The sequence below is a fragment of the Paraphaeosphaeria sporulosa genome (assembly GCF_001642045.1).
Source record: "Paraphaeosphaeria sporulosa strain AP3s5-JAC2a unplaced genomic scaffold CC84scaffold_2, whole genome shotgun sequence".
Taxonomy (NCBI): domain Eukaryota; kingdom Fungi; phylum Ascomycota; class Dothideomycetes; order Pleosporales; family Didymosphaeriaceae; genus Paraphaeosphaeria; species Paraphaeosphaeria sporulosa.
In genome coordinates this window covers 1,560,895-1,576,028 of record NW_017253361.1, presented here as the reverse complement: position 1 = coordinate 1,576,028, position 15,134 = coordinate 1,560,895, and the positions used below count along the sequence as shown (strand labels likewise).

Here is a 15,134-nt window from a genome sequence, read left to right as displayed (position 1 = left end):
CTAGGTGAAACGGGCCCGAAGACGGCTGCTGGGAAGTCGCGCGCTGATTGGCGGAAGCGCGCAGCCGTCTGATGTCGCGCTGCGGCACGAGCCACTGCCAATGTTTCGGAAATGGAAGCCCATCTCACGATGCATCGGGCGTAGAGGGCCATTTGCCTTATCAGGCCCGTCCCGCGCGCGGGCGGGCGGTGCGCTCTTTCCCTCGCTCACGACACTTTCGGTTTTCGCTTGCGAGAGAGACAGTTGCTGTTGCGCGTTTGCTGTGCCCGAGGCACGTTCGCTCTTTACTTATACCTGCCTATACCGGCGCCACTCCTTAATCGGTTGAACTTCGCGTATAGTCGTGCTTTCTGGAATTGGCATTGGAAAGAGCTGGTTGCGCGTTGTTTGGATACTTGAGCCGAAGAGCTAGACACCTTCCGACCTGCACGATTGCCCATCTTTCTGGACCATTGACGAAACTTGCGACGCGCCTTCACGCTCGCTGAAGATTCTTGACACTCGCTTTTTGGCTATTCATCTCACACACACCCTCCAAGATGCGCTCGGTAAGTGACCGTCTCAAGCTCTTCTCCCAGAGGGCATCAGAAGTGCGACCCGCAGCTAACGAACCCGTCAGCTTCTCAACTCTCTTGCGGTGCTCACCGGGCTCTTGACGAGCGTCGCCGTGGCCGTCCACCCCGTGGAGGTGCAGGGTCAGGATCTCATCGACACAGTCACGAAGAAGCGCTTCATGATTGTCGGCGTCGACTACCAGCCCGGCGGCCAGGCAGGCTACAAGCCTCAGGAGGGTAGTGACCCCCTGACCAACAAGTCTGTCTGTCTGCGCGACGCCATCATGCTGCAGAAGCTTGGAGCCAACACGATCCGCGTGTACAACGTTGACCCCACACTCAACCACGACGACTGCGCGTCCATCTTCAACTCGGCGGGCATCTACATGATCATTGATGTCAACGGCCCGCAGTCCGGCGAGAGCATCAACCGCGCGGAGCCGTGGACCAGCTACCACAAGGACTACCTCAAGAGGATCTTTGGCGTCGTGGAGAACTTCAAGAACTACCCCAACACACTGGCCTTCTTCTCTGCCAACGAGGTCATGAACGACATGAACACCGGCAAGGTGAACCCGCAGTATATTCGCGTAAGTCCACGCATCTGGTGGGATCGAGCAGCCGCTAACATGCAACAGGCCGTCCAGCGTGACTTGAAGGCATACATCAAAGCGCATGCCGACCGCACCATTCCTGTCGGTTACTCTGCCGCCGATGTCCGCGACATCCTCCAGGACACCTGGGCTTATATGCAGTGCGACAATAACGGCGATGGCTCCGAGTCCGACATCTTCGGTCTCAACTCGTACTCCTGGTGCGGCGGTGATGCCACCTTCGCGAGCGCAGGCTACGACACTCTTGTGGATATGTTCCAGAACAGTTCCGTCCCCGTCTTCTTCTCCGAGTACGGTTGCAACGAGGTCATGCCGCGTGTGTTCGACGAAGTCGCCTCTCTCTACAGCGACAAGATGGCTGCTCTGAGCGGCGGTCTCGTCTACGAATACAGCCAGGAAGAGTCCAACTTCGGCATCGCCGTCATCAACGACAACGGCACCGTCAGCCTCCGCAGCGACTACGACGCTCTCCAGAAGCAGTTCAACAAACTCGACGTGACCAAGTTCACGGCGACCGGCTCCAAGATCACGCCTCCCAAGTGCGACAAGAAGCTCATTACGAATGACGCCTTCGACTCCAACTTCACGATCCCGGCAGTGTGCCCGGGCTGCCAGACGCTGATTAAGAACGGCATTGACAAGCCCACCAACGGCAAGCTCGTCAAGGTCACCGACACCAAGGGCCCGAACAAGGTCTACGGCTCGGCCGGCGGCGAGGTGTCTGGACTGACGCTTAAGCTGCTCAGCAACGACGGCGTGAACGGTCCCAGCGGCGAGACGTCGAGTCCCGCGGGCCAGTCCAGCGCGAGCTCGTCGGCGGAGGGGTCTGGTGACAAGACGGGTGCTGCGAGTAAGCTTGCGGGCGGCTGGACGCTGCTTGCTGCTGGTGCCGTGGCTGCGCTGACTGTCCTGTGATTGTGCAGATAAACCCGGGCCTGAACCTACCTCGAAGCCTGCGAGTCCGACGCCAACGAAGAAGGGCGGCGCGTATCGGCATCGGGGCGCGGGCTTAGGTGTATGGGGCGTTTGGGTGATGGTGTTCGTCTTACTGTGATCTGAGGGCATCATTGGGGTGAAATAATTCTATCTTCGAAGTGCATATTTGAGGGGAGGTAATGCGCAGAATGATTTTAGCGGCATTATGGTGGTTTTGCTTGTGTGTGTGTGGATTTCAGGTGGATTTGAGTTTCATGCTATACCCTTTTTGCGGACCTGCTAGGATAGGATGGTGAATTTAGCAGAGTAGGATTTGATGGTCAGTGTGAGGAATAGACTTGTTGACGTTCATGTGAGCTTTGAATAAGTATTGAGTGGAGAGTGATGAGATTAGGGAGGAAGTGCAGTGTGCTATTGAGTGCGCTTTGAGTAGTAAGGAGAGGCCGGTGGGCGTGGATGGAATGAGTGCCGCATCATGCTTGATGTTTTGACTTGGTGTTGGGCTACGAAGTGGAGGGGAGAGATTGTACGTTAGGATGGAAAGGAGAAGTGGGGCTGAGGTGCTCTGGTGTGAGAGGGTTGCGATGGGGAGGTATGGAGCTGGTGAGGCTTGCGACTCTCTTTGTACCCTTGATTGACATCGTCTATTGTTGTGTGTGATTCCATATCGTCAGTGACGTGTCAGGGGCATGCTGAAAGGTCCCCATTTCTCAGAAGCAACGGTACCGTATCAAAGTACTAGAAATCGTCACCAGTATATACTTATTCTTCTTGAAATTGATTGGAAGGGTCCCGCGCTGTAGATGCTTAGGCCACTGGGAGGAAATACGCCTCCGGTGGCCAGTAGGAGCCTTAATCAGCCTAGTATGTAAGTAACATCAAAGAAGTATTTGCATGTTATAGCGGGACCTCTCACCAGCTTGCCTTGCGCCTGAGACTCCACGGCGTAGTTCTTGTAAACAATTGCATACCCGTCATCCATACAGGTCGCTCGATTAACCTCGCGTCACAGCGCAGCGTAACTTTGTTACCTGCAGCGTGCATACTCACCCTTCCACCATCGTCATCTCCACAAGATCTGCGCAAAGCAGCCAACTCGAAAGCAAACCCACAGACGTCCGCTCAAAGCTCTTGTTACGACGCCAACAGCTGAAGGATGGAACCCTGGAACATATTCCGTCGACCTTTCTCCCGCCTCCGCCGCTCTCAATCTACGAGACCGCAGACATCCCAGAAGGTGCGATAGGCCGAGTTACTGAAAATATATCATCGCAGATATTCTACGTCCCTTCCAGGGGACTGGTGCTAAAGGTGGGGCTCACTGCATGCGTCTACGAACTGGGGGCGTTGAGAGGAGCGTTCTACGGCAAGACGTCGTCTCACACCACTTCTGCGTTGCCCACGGGACTGAGCATGACTGCCACCCTTATGGGATGTTCATTTCGCGCGCCGAGTTCAACGAGGGTCTTGTCCAGGCGCTGCCGAGTGCGCGGCCGCCAGGGGAGGTTTCCGCCCAGGACGAGGTACTGGCTGCGCGCGTGCAGGTGCTGGCGGACGAGGGAAAGCTATTTTCCCACGGACATCTGCACCTCGGCAATATCTGTGTTGAGGGGGATGCGAATGTGACGGGGCTGATCGACTGGGGTGGCGCTGGCTTGAGCATACATCAGTGCGACTACTTGGAGGAGGCTGCGCTCGTGCAAGCCATCTTGGGACGATGCGTCGAAGAAGGTGTTCTCCCCGGACGCGAGAGAAGACTTTGGTTTGTTGCACGAGTTTGACGCCGCGCTGACTAGGTACAGCAGATCCTGAACAGGAGCTACTGGAGAGCCTTCACACATGCCACACAAAACCGGGGGACACTGCGAAATGATCACTGCCACGCTAGAAGAAGAGCCTCAGTGGCGTCAAGATTTGTATTTTGATTGCCCCTTTCTTGTGTGTATGCTCATCCTGGCCACGACTAATCATTTGACGAGCCTATCCCCCTCATCTGACCCCTCCTCACTCTCAGTCTCATACTCACTACTCTCCTCCTCCTCATCCGTCTCTTCTTCCTCGCTATCCGTCTCCTCCTCCCCACTCTCCTCCAACCACTGATCCAAACTCTTCTCTTCCTTCTTCGGCGCCGACGCACCATGGACACCATTGTCCTTTCCACCCGCCCACGCACTACCACTAGTCCCCATCCCATCCCACCCCGCCGCACTCGGAGCCGCACCCGCCGCGGCATCCAATTTCTCCGCCGCACTCAGCGTTTTCACACCTCCAGCGTCGTAGCTCGGCGTAGACGTAGATCTCACTTCGTCTCTTAACGCGGGATCCGGCTCTTGTCCTTCCTTCACCCAAGCGGGAACATCCTCGTACCCGCGCAACCCACCAACGCCGCCTTCGTCACCAATGACGAGACTCGCGCTTCCCAGGACATACCCTTTCCGGGTCTCGCTGGGGCTCGGCGTCTGCGGGACGGGCTTAGGCGCGAGGAGCAGGAGGTTGGCGAGTTGGGTGGACGTCGGGGTCGCGAGGAGCGCTTTGTACACGCGTGCGCGGTCGCGGATGTCGTAGGAGGTGTCGTAGCGCGTGAGGAGGAGGATGTAGTCCCAGAGCGCCACTATTGGGTGCGGCTTTTCTCGTTCCTGGGGCGCGGGCTGCGGTGCTGCTTCGGATTTAGGCTCGTCGCGGAACCCGCCCTCCTCATGAAAGTCGTCGAGAAGTGAAGACCTGGGTTGAGGCTGCTCCACCGGTTTCGCGGGTTCGGGTGGCGGGTTGGCGTTGAGGTGGTGGACATAGACTTTGGCGGCAAGGAGAACGATTTGCAGCTTTGCGGGCTCGGCTTCGTCGGCGAAGCCTTTGACTAGGATGCGCAGGACGTCGGCGGCGATGTTGTTGTCTGGGTCGAGGCCTGCGAATTCACCGACGAGCCAAATAATGCTGGCGCGGGCTTGGGGGCTGGTGGCTGCGTCGAGGTGCTTTGCTAATCGGACTACGGTGGTGCGGTGGTTGTCGGGGTCGCGTTGGATGAGATGCCGTATTACTTCAAGAGACTCTGCTACCAGATGCGCGTCCGCCGATCCGATGTGGGTTAGCAGTAATCTTAAACATCTTGCCGAAGTTTTAGGGTCTGTCGTCTGCGAACAACGGCCAATTGCCCTGACAGCCTCTTTAACGAGCCCCGGATCCAGGCTTCCAGAGTGCGAGAAATGACTGAGCTCGGCGAGCACTAGGCTTTGGAGCCGCGGAGCCGCATGTGGGAATATCAGAGTGAGGAGTTCTAATTTGAGGCGCCATATATGCGGAGGGTCAGTCGATCGAACGAGGAAATGCGTATAGTGGTTTACGAAGGATTGTGGGTACAGCAAGCACACTTGAACGATGTTGTAGAGCGCAACGTGCTGTATATCTCCTGCGGTCCGCAAAAGGGAGATTAGCGGCCCTATCGCAAGAGACATATAGGTCGGTGTTCCAAGATATAGGTACGTTCTCGCGACCGCGATAACTACAGCCGAGTTCCGCGACTGGAGGAGTAGCTTGCATGCATTTAACAACAGCTCCAGATCCGGGTCCAGAACCGCGATTTCCTCGTACTCTGGCTCTTCAGATTCCTCCGAGTCACTTTCCTCCTCGTAGAATCCCTTCGTCCCCTTGTGTTTCGCGCCTGAATTCATATCCAAGGGCTTTTTGATCTTCCTCGTTCGCCTCGGGAAGCACTTCCTCCCATATTTGACCATCAGTCGCAACGTCGCCAACTGACCCCACTCGTCCATGTCAGCCAGCTTGCGCACCAGCGATCGGTAATGCGGATGAATCAAATCCAGACGGTTCGGACACATTTCCAGAAACGCAGCAACAGCAGCGCCTGCCACGAAGAATTGCTTATCGCCTAATAGCGTCGAAAGATAGTCGAGAAGCTGCGGCTCAGTATTCGGGTCCAGCTGATAGCACTTAGGTATAGCGAGCGCCGCGGCTTTCCTCACATATGGCGACATATCTCCCACGCCGCGTTTTATGCCCAAGCTCACGATCTGGCTTATCACGGGCACCCGTATCCCAGACATGACTCGCAGCGCCAGGGCGCGTAGTTGGGGGTTCTGGTCTGTGAGAGACCTCTGGATTGTGTTTATAGAGAGCAGGGCGGTGTCCGGTTCGTGCTCGGCGTGCTGGAGGAGGTATATGTATACAAGCTTCTTGACCTGAAGGGACGGAGAGGCGATGTTTTTGATCACATGGGTGAAGAAGGGTAGGGTCTGCGAGGGAGGCTGTCGGTAGGACATCTACACAAGACAAATCAGCTACTGTCCACTTCCACCTACTACCCCGATGCGTGCGATTAACGCCATTGGAGCTCTCCAAATTCGGGGGAGCAGCCTACCGTAACAACTCGCCGTAGTCCCTCCAGGACATCCCGCTCGGAGCGGCTGTCCAGCAGCTTCTTGAGCTGGCCCGAGGGCAGCATCTTGGTCGACGTCTTGCCGCGCGCATTGGCAGCATCGCGGGCCGCTTCAAGCGTCAAGTCGCGGGCTGTAGAAAGAGACCAGTGAGCAAAGTTGGACGGGTGCATCGCCGTGCCTCAGCAAACGCCCGGGGTCGCCTGCGTCTTCGCAGACTGGGAGAGTAGACGGACGCACCGATGCGGGAGATGGACTCCATGGCTGCGACGTCGACGGCAGCGGCTGCCGAGGCGCAGGGGATTAGAGTTTGCGCTGCGGGCCGTCTAGAGCGCGGGCGATTATGCAGACGGGCAACGGAGTGGTGGTGAATGTGCGTGGGCGTGCATATGCCACGGGCGTGCGGCCGTGTTGCGTCGACGATGGTGGGGCAGCTAACTGCCAGGACGGGGAAGCGGCGGCCGCGCCCGCAAACGACTCCAACGACGAAGCTCGGCACCCGTCCGATGCTGGGACCCCTGCGACTGTCTTGTTACTCAGACATCCGCTTCGAGAGAGGGGAGCAAGGCATGACGACGAGGCAGCGGAGAGAGGAGATATGGGCGCGCCGCCGACCGTCATATACCCGCTAACCCTGCCCCGACTTCTCCAGCACATGCTCGCCACGCAATCAGACACTCTATCTACGACCCTAATCATCTGCTCGAGCAGAGACGCCTTCCTCCAGTCTCTCGTGAGCGCAGTCCGGCAGCAGGAAAGCCAGGACCAAACACGGAACAGCCTCCTCCGCCTAGCCACGCCCACGCTGCACAACCTCTTCATTGCACGACACGTCAAAGTCGTCTTCTGCGCATCCGTGCAGACACTGCTAGCCTATCTGACGTCTCTCAAGCGTTCAGCCGCGCCAAGTGTAGAAAGGGCTGCCCGTAGCGAGCGGGAAGCGAACCCGGCAAGAATTGTGCTGGTCAACCCACTTAGTCTGCAGGCTGCCACTCCTTCTTTCTCCGCCCAGGGCTTGTCGAGGACATTCGCGGCCGCGGTCGAGACGAGCTTGAGGGTGGATGCGGTGCTTGTGGTTGCCGAGTGCCAGGGCGCCTGGACGCAGCCGAATCCCTTGCTCGAGAATGGTAATGATGAAAACGACAAGGATGAAAGTAGCGAGGCTGGGGAGAGGGAAAGCACTGTACTGGATCCATGGGAGCAGGATGTGTCCATACTAAATGTGTCGGCGAAAAAGTTTGGCTCGGGGGCCAATGATCGTGCTTGGGCGGGGAGGACGGTGAAGATCAAGAGAATCGCAGCGAGATGGTTCCGCTTCCACAGGCTCGACGACCTGGAACCATGAGCGGGGCATGATTCAGCGCCTAGACGATTCCCAGAGAAGAGCAGTGCTCCAGTCTGGTCGCGTGACCGCACGTTCACCAAGGCAAGCACGCACCAGCACATTTTCAGACCCCTGCAGTTCCAAAGTGGTAAAATTTTGTCATGTGTATCGTCAGCCACAAGGCTTATTGTGTCGAGGTAAGCCGACTTCGCTCCGTCCATGCAAAGAGATGGTCTTCTCATCATATCACGCAGAAATGCCCAGCTGTGCCATATCTCCTCCCTCGCGCCAAGCCACCGCTCACCAGTCCTTCTTGATGTCAAAAGACCACTCGAACTGCAGATGGGTCTGGTTGTCGTCGTCGACGAACTTGGAGACAGCCTTGTAGTGGCCGCGACCGAGTATGCCGGAGGGCGCAGTCTCGGACTCAACTGTGCCGCATTAGCATCAATCTCCAACTAGAATGAATCAATGGCGCCTTACACTTCTTCTCATACAAAGGCTTGTCCTCCGTGTTGGGTCCATAGCTTCCCTAGATTCTCATCAGCATGGTAGTTCCCAGCATCGGCCCGTTTCCTGCCCACAACTCACCATCATCTCCTGCATCTTGTTGCTCAACGGCCCCTTGCTGACCTTCTGGAGGTACTTCAAGCCTGCGAGGATCTCGTGCTGCACCTTGAACTGCGCCTTCATGCGAAACTGGGCGCCCTCCTTGATTCTGAACGGCTGATCCTTGAGCTTCTCGAGCGCGCCGGGCGTCTTGAGGTCGATGATTATGTCGGGGCGGCCCTCGACCTCGAGGCCGAGAGAGAGGATGATGCACTTGCGCGGGTCGTTGGGGTCGCTGAGGGTCTTGCCGCCGCCGAGGCCGAGCGACTCTTTCCACTTGCGGAGGGACTCATCATTCTGGTCTGTGAGAGGCGTGGGGTGGTCAGCTAGAGTTCTTGTGACGATGCTGGAGAGAGAAGCTGCGAAAAGCGCGGTTGATGGAGAGAAAGAAGGCGCGAGGGAATAGCACACACCCAGCTGCTGGTACTCATCAATGGTCTTCTTCTCGCCGACCTTGAAGCCTTCGGTGGGCTCGGCGTGCAGGTCGTCGTGATCAGTCATGGTGGCGCAGAGTCTCGGGGGTGTCGGTGTGGCTGCTTTGGCAGACGGCAGGTGGCGGGCAGGAGACGTGCAATTGAGCTGTGTTTGTGCGCAGAAAGAGGGGCTGGAGTGAGATTCTGGCCGTCTGGACGTTTTGGTGGGGGCTTCATTCACACCGCCTGAAACAGCCCCGTGCCCCGCTGCTGCCCGCATCGAACCAGTCCCTGGCCACGCCACGCAGGCATGCTGCATTGCATTAGCGCGCAGGGCGCGCTATCTAGACTTCGGCACGGCTCGAGCATCGAGCGCGATTGTAGTCTTGCACGGCGAAGGAGGACGAGCGGACCAGTTGTGTGGAGAAGAGTCTCAGCGCCATTGGCTCAGACACTGGACAGATCTCTCATGGTGGTTACACGGCCATGGATAGTCCACGGGCGTTTGCGGCGTTGTCCTCTGACGATGGCAAACAGAGCGGCAGACAGGTATGACATCAGAAGATATAGACGAAGTGCCGATGAAACTACGGGTTGCCCACTCAGTGACGCTGGAAGAACAACGTTGGCGCTCAGAGAACGATGCTAAGACGTGTGCATGAGGCGCAGACCCACCGGTGCATGTCTTTGTTGTCGTGTATGTATTTCTCGCACCGAGTCCCCGCGAGCAGACCTCCCCTGAGCAATATCTCAAACGCTCAATTGCAACTCGTGTCTGCAACGAAGCATAGCTGCATGTGTTTCCAGGACCACCCCTCTCCGGCGAAGACAGCATGGACGACGTCATGGTGCGACGCTGCAAACCTCGCGAAGCTTTCAATTCAGAGAAGCCAGCTGCGGTGGCATGCAAAGCACGCGGTACACAGCAATTCGATCCTTGTCTCAGCCAGTCGCCCTTCTAGAAGGCAAGCTCAAGAGTCGAGCTCACCAGGGCGACGCACGGTAGCGTTTGCCGCGTTGCTACCACGCTACGCTGTTTTACGCCATGCCAGAATCAACCGCGTCCCTGCCAGCTCAGCACGCTGCGTAGGGAGTCGTCGTCCACCAATCAATACCCTGGGAATATAGAGGCGTCTCGAAGAGGAAATCAGAAATTTTGCCATCGCGTTTTGGTCGGCGGGCTTGGTCAGTCCGGGGAAGAAGGCTTGGCCATTTGCCGGGTCAACGCGCGACCAGTGGTAGTCCACCAGCCCCCCAGAAGACAGGGGACCGCCGCGCGCGAACTCCTCTCTCTGCTCCTGCCCTCTCAACCTCAGCACTCCGACACGAGTCGCACAGCGCATCGCCAGCCAGCTTATTGCGCACTCGCAGCGATCACTTTGTTGTGCTCAGCTGTTTTCATCCTCTTACGCGACCGAGCGCCTTCGTCTGCACCACCAACGTGCCTCATCGCCGCTGTCTACATCTACCATCGCGCTGCGCGCATCGGCTCGACTTTTATCTGTTGTAATCTCGGTTTAATACGTTGAAAATGGTCTCGCGACGCGTGCTCCCCGCGGAGAGGAACCCTCTCGTCGCGCCGGAAAATTCGCCCTCCCGTACGTACACGTTGCGTAATCGCACATTTCGCGCAGCATCACTAACCGCGTCGCAGTCGAGATCCTCGTCGAGCGGCGACGACTGGGCCAGACGCAGCTCAACATTAAGATTCCCAATGTGAGCAACGTCAAGGGCGCGGACAAAGGCACGTTCGACTACGCGCATCTGCGGGTACCCTTACCCAAGGACCTGAGTGGATCCGAGATCTTTGCGCTCAAGAACACGGCCTCGTATCCGGAATCGTACTTTTTGATGGTATGGCGATGAAGAATCCAGTGCGCGGGTATGCACGACTGACGCGACGCGCAGCGACGGAGTAGCGACGGCTACATCAGCGCAACGGGCATGTTCAAGGCTGCCTTCCCTTGGGCGTTGCTCAAGGAAGAAGAGGCCGAGCGCGCCCACCACAAGAAGTTTGAATCCGCGGGCCAGGAGGAGGTCGCGGGCAGTGTGTGGCTTGCGCCCGAAGAAGGTAATTCAACCTCACCAATGACCCGCCAAAGCGTATCACTGACCACCTGCACCCCAGCACTGGCTCTTTCAGAGGAATACGGCATGCGCCGCTGGATAGACGCGCTCCTCGACCCCACTCCCATCGAGAAGGGCAACAAGGATAAGCACACCACGCACATCCAGATGCCGCCCCGCTTCGATCCGAGCGCAGCCTCCGCGTCGTTAGACGCCCCCAAGCTCCGCGCCTCTACACGCGCACGGTCAACGCGCTCAGCGTCTCCCAGCAAAATGGCAACCCCGAGCCGCAAGATCGCCACCCCGCGCAAGCCGCGCGCCAAGAAGGCAACGGAAATGGTACAGACCGAGGAAATGGAGATTGTCGAGACGGTCACAGGCGCGCCAGCCAGCGCCCTGCAAAACGCCATCGAAGACGGAACGGCCGAGTCGGCGCCTGCCGATGGCGAGGCTCAGCACCAGGAGACGGTGCGCATCGAAGTGCAGGAGACGATCGAGCACGACGGCGATGTGGAAACGAAGACCACCAACGTCAAGGTCGATGTACCAGCTGACCACCCCGAGCTCCAGGAACCTGAGGACCCCGCCGAACTCATCAAGCAAGCGCGGGCCATGGTCGAGGAGGCAAACAAGCTCGATGGCGACGCGACCAAAGGTGCCGCATCCAAGCGCAAGGCAGAGGACCTGGCCGAGGACGATGCGGCTGCGCGACCGCAGCGCCCGGCAAAGCTCGCAAGGATGCACTCCACGATAGAGCAAAAGCACGCGAAGGAGAAGGTTACTCGTCGGGCACTCGTCGGTGTCGCCGTCATGGGGGCCATTACGTACGCATTTTTTCCATTTCTATGTATCTTGAGACCCCCATCACTAACTCGTCCCAGGACCGCCGTCAGCTACTTCGCTGGTTTCGCCGCATAGAAGCCCCTGCACGAGGAAATACCTTCTACAGCATCCACTTTTTCACATCTCTGATACCACCCTTTCTCGATCTTGGTTCATGTACGGGCGGAGCTTGGGGATTTTTTTTTTGTTCGACGAGGCGTTTGGGAAGAACTGAGTCGATGGCATTGTCTTATTTGCATGCACCCTCACATTCGCTCGCGAAACGGCTGCTGAGTAGATATTTATAATTCATGTTCCCCGCCTGCATTTTGCGCTCGTTTCAAACCCTCCCAATGTAACACTTACGGATGTATTATGATCATGGGATGATACAGCGGGACGGTGGAGGGTGTGCTTGTGTTAGGTAGCGTAATGAGGCGACTAGGTCGCTTGAGCTCTACAATCTTGAGAACTGGAATCTCGTGCGGCCTTTATTACAATTAAAATGAACTCTGTTGAACCAAATTTAGATTTGATCTTTATCCATTTATTTACGTTGTACGAGCACATGCGAACGACTCTGCAAGGCGCTACCTCGGGTCGGTACCTCCGCCATGGTGATGATGATGCAACCCCTCCCGCTTCCCCAGAGTCGTCGGCTACATGCCTTATAGCCGAACGACCTCACAACTCCGACGTCGTACAAAACCACAGCGAGAGCCTAGCCTGCAAAACGAATTGACACCGCCTCGCCCGTCTGATTCACCATCTGAAGTGACTATAAAGACCAATTGAAGAGCTATTTGACGGGAAGTCAATCATCGCAAGGATTGAATCGGATCGTGTGAGGAGGGACAGGTTCGAGTGGTGGCGTCATGCATCGCACGCGCTGCCTACGCCCGCGTGGGTTCGCATACCCCGCAATTGGCAGAAGAGCTTTTTCAAGGAGTCTGAGGAGAGAGGGGTACGATGATACGATCCAGAATCTCAAGATTGGAAAGCATACGCGGGTCATCTTCCAAGGCTTCACTGGCAAACAAGCCACCGCCAACGCGCAAGAGTCCATAGCATGGGGCACCAACGTCGTCGGCGGGACAAACCCGAAAAAGGCAGGTACAGAACACCTCGGCCTGCCCGTTTTTGCAAGCGTACGGGACGCGATGAGGGAAGTCAAGCCTGACGCGACGGGGATTTACGTTGCGGCGCCGCAGGCAGCGGCCGCGATCGAAGAGGCGATTGAGGCAGAGGTGGGACTTATTGTGGCGGTTGCGGAACATATCCCGCTGCATGATATCATGAGAGTCAGTTTTGCCCTACCTATGCTTTGGCTTCAACGAAAATTTGGGAATAGTGGCTAAGTGATGCTCGCAGATCCACTCCATGCTGCAAACGCAGTCCAAGTCGCGCCTCGTCGGCGCAAACGCCCCAGGCATCATCTCTGCCATTGGCAAATGCCGTATCGGCTTCCAGCCCCTTCCTACCTTCTCCCCCGGCCACGTCGGCATCGTCGCAAAGTCTGGAACGCTGTCGTATGAGACCGTGGCGAGCTTGACGCGAGAGGGTCTCGGGCAGAGTCTGTGCATCGGCATGGGCGGCGATGTGATTGCGGGGACGAACCACGTGGATGCGCTGAAAGTTTTTGAACACGATCAAGATACCGAGGCTATCATTCTTGTGGGCGAGCTGGGTGGGACGAGTGAGGAGGAGGCTGCGGAGTGGATCAGAGATTATAGGAAGAGAGTAAAGAACCCGAAGCCGATTGCTGCACTTGTTGGAGGGTTCCAGGCGGCGCCGGGCCGAATCATGGGACACGCAGGTGCGTGGACGGGAATTGGGGAGGGTACGGCGGAGAGCAAGTACAAGGCGTTGGAGAGAGCAGGCGTGACGATGGTAGATCATCCGGCGAAGTTTGGGGGGGTTGTGAAGGGGCTTTTGGCAGAGCATGGAAAGAGACCCGGAGGGGCATCCATCTCGCCATCAAAACAGAAGAGCAAAGGCCGAGGTATTCACACTGACGCCCGAAAACCCGCCAATGTCTTGCAGTCCCTCAACACCAGAGGCTCTCATCCCGCATCGACACCGCAGAAGCGCGGCCTCCACATCAACGCCCAGCAGTCCGCCGACCTCCTCCGCTCCTACAACATCGACCTCTCTCCTTCCCCGTCCTCGAGCCCAGAGTCAAACCACTTCGTCGGCATAACGGTTGCCCGCTCCGCCCGCTCCCCCGCCATAATCGCCGCCCCGACGGCCCTCCAAGCCCAACTCCCCTCCCGCGTGCGCCGCTTCCCCTTCGACTACCGCATCGGCCCATCCGCAGCCACCATCAACGACGCCATTGCGTACCTCCAGCTTGATGCCGCGCCGCCAAAAGCGAAAGCCCAGGCGACAGAGGTGATTTCTAATCTCTGGAAGCTGTATAGAGAGAAGGAGGCTATCACGACTACGGTATCGCTGTCCATTCCTGAAGATAGAGACGTAATAGAGGTGTACGACCCGTACCTCTTCTTCGACGACGCGGCATTCAAGTCGAATGGCAGGCAGGCGGACTTGCACGCGCTGCGGTCCTCCTCTACTCTGAGCGAAACAGACAAAGAAGCCGAAGAAGCCGGCATCGTATACATCCCCTTGGCCTCCCCAACAGTCCCGGACGCGGAATCCTCACCAGAACCCAGAAATCTGGTGGGCACGCTCGTCAACGGCGCCGGCCTCGCCATGAACACAAACGACGTTCTCTCCCTGCGCCTCAGCGCCGGCCACCCCACCCCCATCCCCATCTCCTCCCCTTATGCCCCCACATCCTCCGCCAATTTCCTCGATACAGGTGGCAAAGCGACCTCCCACACCATCTCTACGTCGTTCAAACTGATCCTGTCCGACCCACGCGTCGGCGTCGTGTTCGTGAATATCTTCGGCGGGCTGACGCTGTGCGATATGATTGCGGAGGGCATCATTATGGCGTTTAAGGATGTTGGGATTCGGAAGCCGGTGGTGGTTAGGCTGAGGGGCACGAATGAGGAGAAGGGGCAGCAGGTGCTTGCGCAGGCAGGGTTGCCTATTAGCGCGTTTGATGATTTCGAAGAGGCGGTTGGGGAGGTGGGGAGGCTGGCGGGGGAGATTAACGAGCGTAGTTGAGAGGGTGCGCTCGGGAGGGTGCGGGGAGATGGAAGTGGAAGTGGAAGTGGAAGTGGTTGTATTCGCGTGGTGTGCGGTATGGCTGCGGCCTGATTGGCTTCTGAAAGTGTGTATGGGGGAGGTATTTGGATGGCTTCGTTTGGGCACGAGCCTGATGGTAAGAAGAAGCAGGAGACCCCTTTGGGGGAAGGTATCACTGACTGATTTACTGCAATGTTTGAGCATAGAAGATGCTGAATACCTCTCGCCTGTCACCTCGATGCCCAGTCCTCGTCTAA

At 57.5% G+C, this 15,134-nt stretch overlaps 8 protein-coding genes across 8 annotated transcripts; 6 read left to right on the top strand and 2 right to left on the bottom strand.

The window, feature by feature from the left end:
* Positions 1-107: 107 nt before the first annotated feature.
* CC84DRAFT_1137665 (uncharacterized protein) lies at positions 108-2,453 on the top strand. The gene is made up of 3 exons (XM_018176157.1): positions 108-548; positions 620-1,144; positions 1,193-2,453. The coding sequence occupies exons 1-3, from the start codon at positions 540-542 to the stop codon at positions 2,081-2,083; spliced, it is 1,425 nt and encodes a 474-aa protein (XP_018040126.1). The 5' UTR covers positions 108-539; the 3' UTR covers positions 2,084-2,453.
* Positions 2,454-3,429: 976 nt separating this feature from the next.
* On the top strand, positions 3,430-3,885 carry CC84DRAFT_1213155 (uncharacterized protein; the record flags this gene model as incomplete). Its single annotated transcript, XM_018182508.1, has 1 exon — positions 3,430-3,885. The coding sequence occupies one exon, from the start codon at positions 3,430-3,432 to the stop codon at positions 3,883-3,885; it is 456 nt and encodes a 151-aa protein (XP_018040125.1).
* A 101-nt stretch (positions 3,886-3,986) lies between these two features.
* Positions 3,987-7,061, bottom strand: CC84DRAFT_1160846 (ARM repeat-containing protein). The gene is made up of 2 exons (XM_018177597.1): positions 6,474-7,061; positions 3,987-6,375 (listed from the first exon to the last, which is right to left on the bottom strand). The coding sequence occupies exons 1-2, from the start codon at positions 6,660-6,662 to the stop codon at positions 4,072-4,074; spliced, it is 2,493 nt and encodes an 830-aa protein (XP_018040124.1). The 5' UTR covers positions 6,663-7,061; the 3' UTR covers positions 3,987-4,071.
* On the top strand, positions 6,972-7,991 carry CC84DRAFT_1160845 (uncharacterized protein). The gene has a single exon (XM_018177596.1). It carries the CDS (start codon positions 7,088-7,090, stop codon positions 7,832-7,834), a length of 747 nt encoding a protein of 248 aa, XP_018040123.1. The 5' UTR covers positions 6,972-7,087; the 3' UTR covers positions 7,835-7,991.
* Positions 7,992-8,065: 74 nt separating this feature from the next.
* On the bottom strand, positions 8,066-9,086 carry CC84DRAFT_1160843 (E set domain-containing protein). The gene is made up of 4 exons (XM_018177595.1): positions 8,836-9,086; positions 8,405-8,724; positions 8,297-8,345; positions 8,066-8,244 (listed from the first exon to the last, which is right to left on the bottom strand). The coding sequence occupies exons 1-4, from the start codon at positions 8,921-8,923 to the stop codon at positions 8,114-8,116; spliced, it is 588 nt and encodes a 195-aa protein (XP_018040122.1). The 5' UTR covers positions 8,924-9,086; the 3' UTR covers positions 8,066-8,113.
* Positions 9,087-9,542: 456 nt separating this feature from the next.
* CC84DRAFT_1160842 (uncharacterized protein) lies at positions 9,543-9,990 on the top strand. Its single transcript, XM_018177594.1, has one exon. The coding sequence runs from the start codon at positions 9,631-9,633 to the stop codon at positions 9,961-9,963; it is 333 nt and encodes a 110-aa protein (XP_018040121.1). The 5' UTR covers positions 9,543-9,630; the 3' UTR covers positions 9,964-9,990.
* A 123-nt stretch (positions 9,991-10,113) lies between these two features.
* CC84DRAFT_1137652 (apses transcription factor-like protein) lies at positions 10,114-12,164 on the top strand. Its single transcript, XM_018176156.1, has 5 exons — positions 10,114-10,433; positions 10,490-10,689; positions 10,744-10,906; positions 10,964-11,726; positions 11,784-12,164. The coding sequence occupies exons 1-5, from the start codon at positions 10,367-10,369 to the stop codon at positions 11,818-11,820; spliced, it is 1,230 nt and encodes a 409-aa protein (XP_018040120.1). The 5' UTR covers positions 10,114-10,366; the 3' UTR covers positions 11,821-12,164.
* Positions 12,165-12,599: 435 nt separating this feature from the next.
* Positions 12,600-14,862, top strand: CC84DRAFT_1193445 (succinyl-CoA ligase subunit alpha; the record flags this gene model as incomplete). The annotated part of the gene is made up of 3 exons (XM_018181297.1): positions 12,600-12,627; positions 12,661-13,025; positions 13,096-14,862. 3 exons carry the CDS (start codon positions 12,600-12,602, stop codon positions 14,854-14,856), a joined length of 2,154 nt encoding a protein of 717 aa, XP_018040119.1. The 3' UTR covers positions 14,857-14,862.
* Between the last annotated feature and the right edge of the window lie 272 nt (positions 14,863-15,134).

What these genes read in the sequence shown, in the direction of transcription:
- CC84DRAFT_1137665 (XM_018176157.1), top strand. An exon ending in TGAACCCGCAGTATATTCGC is followed by an intron (nt 1,145 to 1,192) that starts GTAAGTCCACGC and finishes AACATGCAACAG; the next exon opens with GCCGTCCAGCGTGACTTGAA.
- CC84DRAFT_1160846 (XM_018177597.1), bottom strand. Translation starts at nt 6,662, where the DNA reads ATGCACCCGTCCAACTTTGCTCACTGGTCTCTTTCTACAGCCCGCGAC. An exon ending in GACTACGGCGAGTTGTTACG is followed by an intron (nt 6,376 to 6,473) that starts GTAGGCTGCTCC and finishes TGTCTTGTGTAG; the next exon opens with ATGTCCTACCGACAGCCTCC.
- CC84DRAFT_1160845 (XM_018177596.1), top strand. Translation starts at nt 7,088, where the DNA reads ATGGGCGCGCCGCCGACCGTCATATACCCGCTAACCCTGCCCCGACTT.
- CC84DRAFT_1160843 (XM_018177595.1), bottom strand. Translation starts at nt 8,923, where the DNA reads ATGACTGATCACGACGACCTGCACGCCGAGCCCACCGAAGGCTTCAAG. An exon ending in TGATGAGTACCAGCAGCTGG is followed by an intron (nt 8,725 to 8,835) that starts GTGTGTGCTATT and finishes CGCCTCTCACAG; the next exon opens with ACCAGAATGATGAGTCCCTC. An exon ending in GCCTTTGTATGAGAAGAAGT is followed by an intron (nt 8,245 to 8,296) that starts GTAAGGCGCCAT and finishes AATGCGGCACAG; the next exon opens with TTGAGTCCGAGACTGCGCCC.
- CC84DRAFT_1160842 (XM_018177594.1), top strand. Translation starts at nt 9,631, where the DNA reads ATGTGTTTCCAGGACCACCCCTCTCCGGCGAAGACAGCATGGACGACG.
- CC84DRAFT_1137652 (XM_018176156.1), top strand. Translation starts at nt 10,367, where the DNA reads ATGGTCTCGCGACGCGTGCTCCCCGCGGAGAGGAACCCTCTCGTCGCG. An exon ending in GCCGGAAAATTCGCCCTCCC is followed by an intron (nt 10,434 to 10,489) that starts GTACGTACACGT and finishes ACCGCGTCGCAG; the next exon opens with TCGAGATCCTCGTCGAGCGG. An exon ending in CGGAATCGTACTTTTTGATG is followed by an intron (nt 10,690 to 10,743) that starts GTATGGCGATGA and finishes CGCGACGCGCAG; the next exon opens with CGACGGAGTAGCGACGGCTA.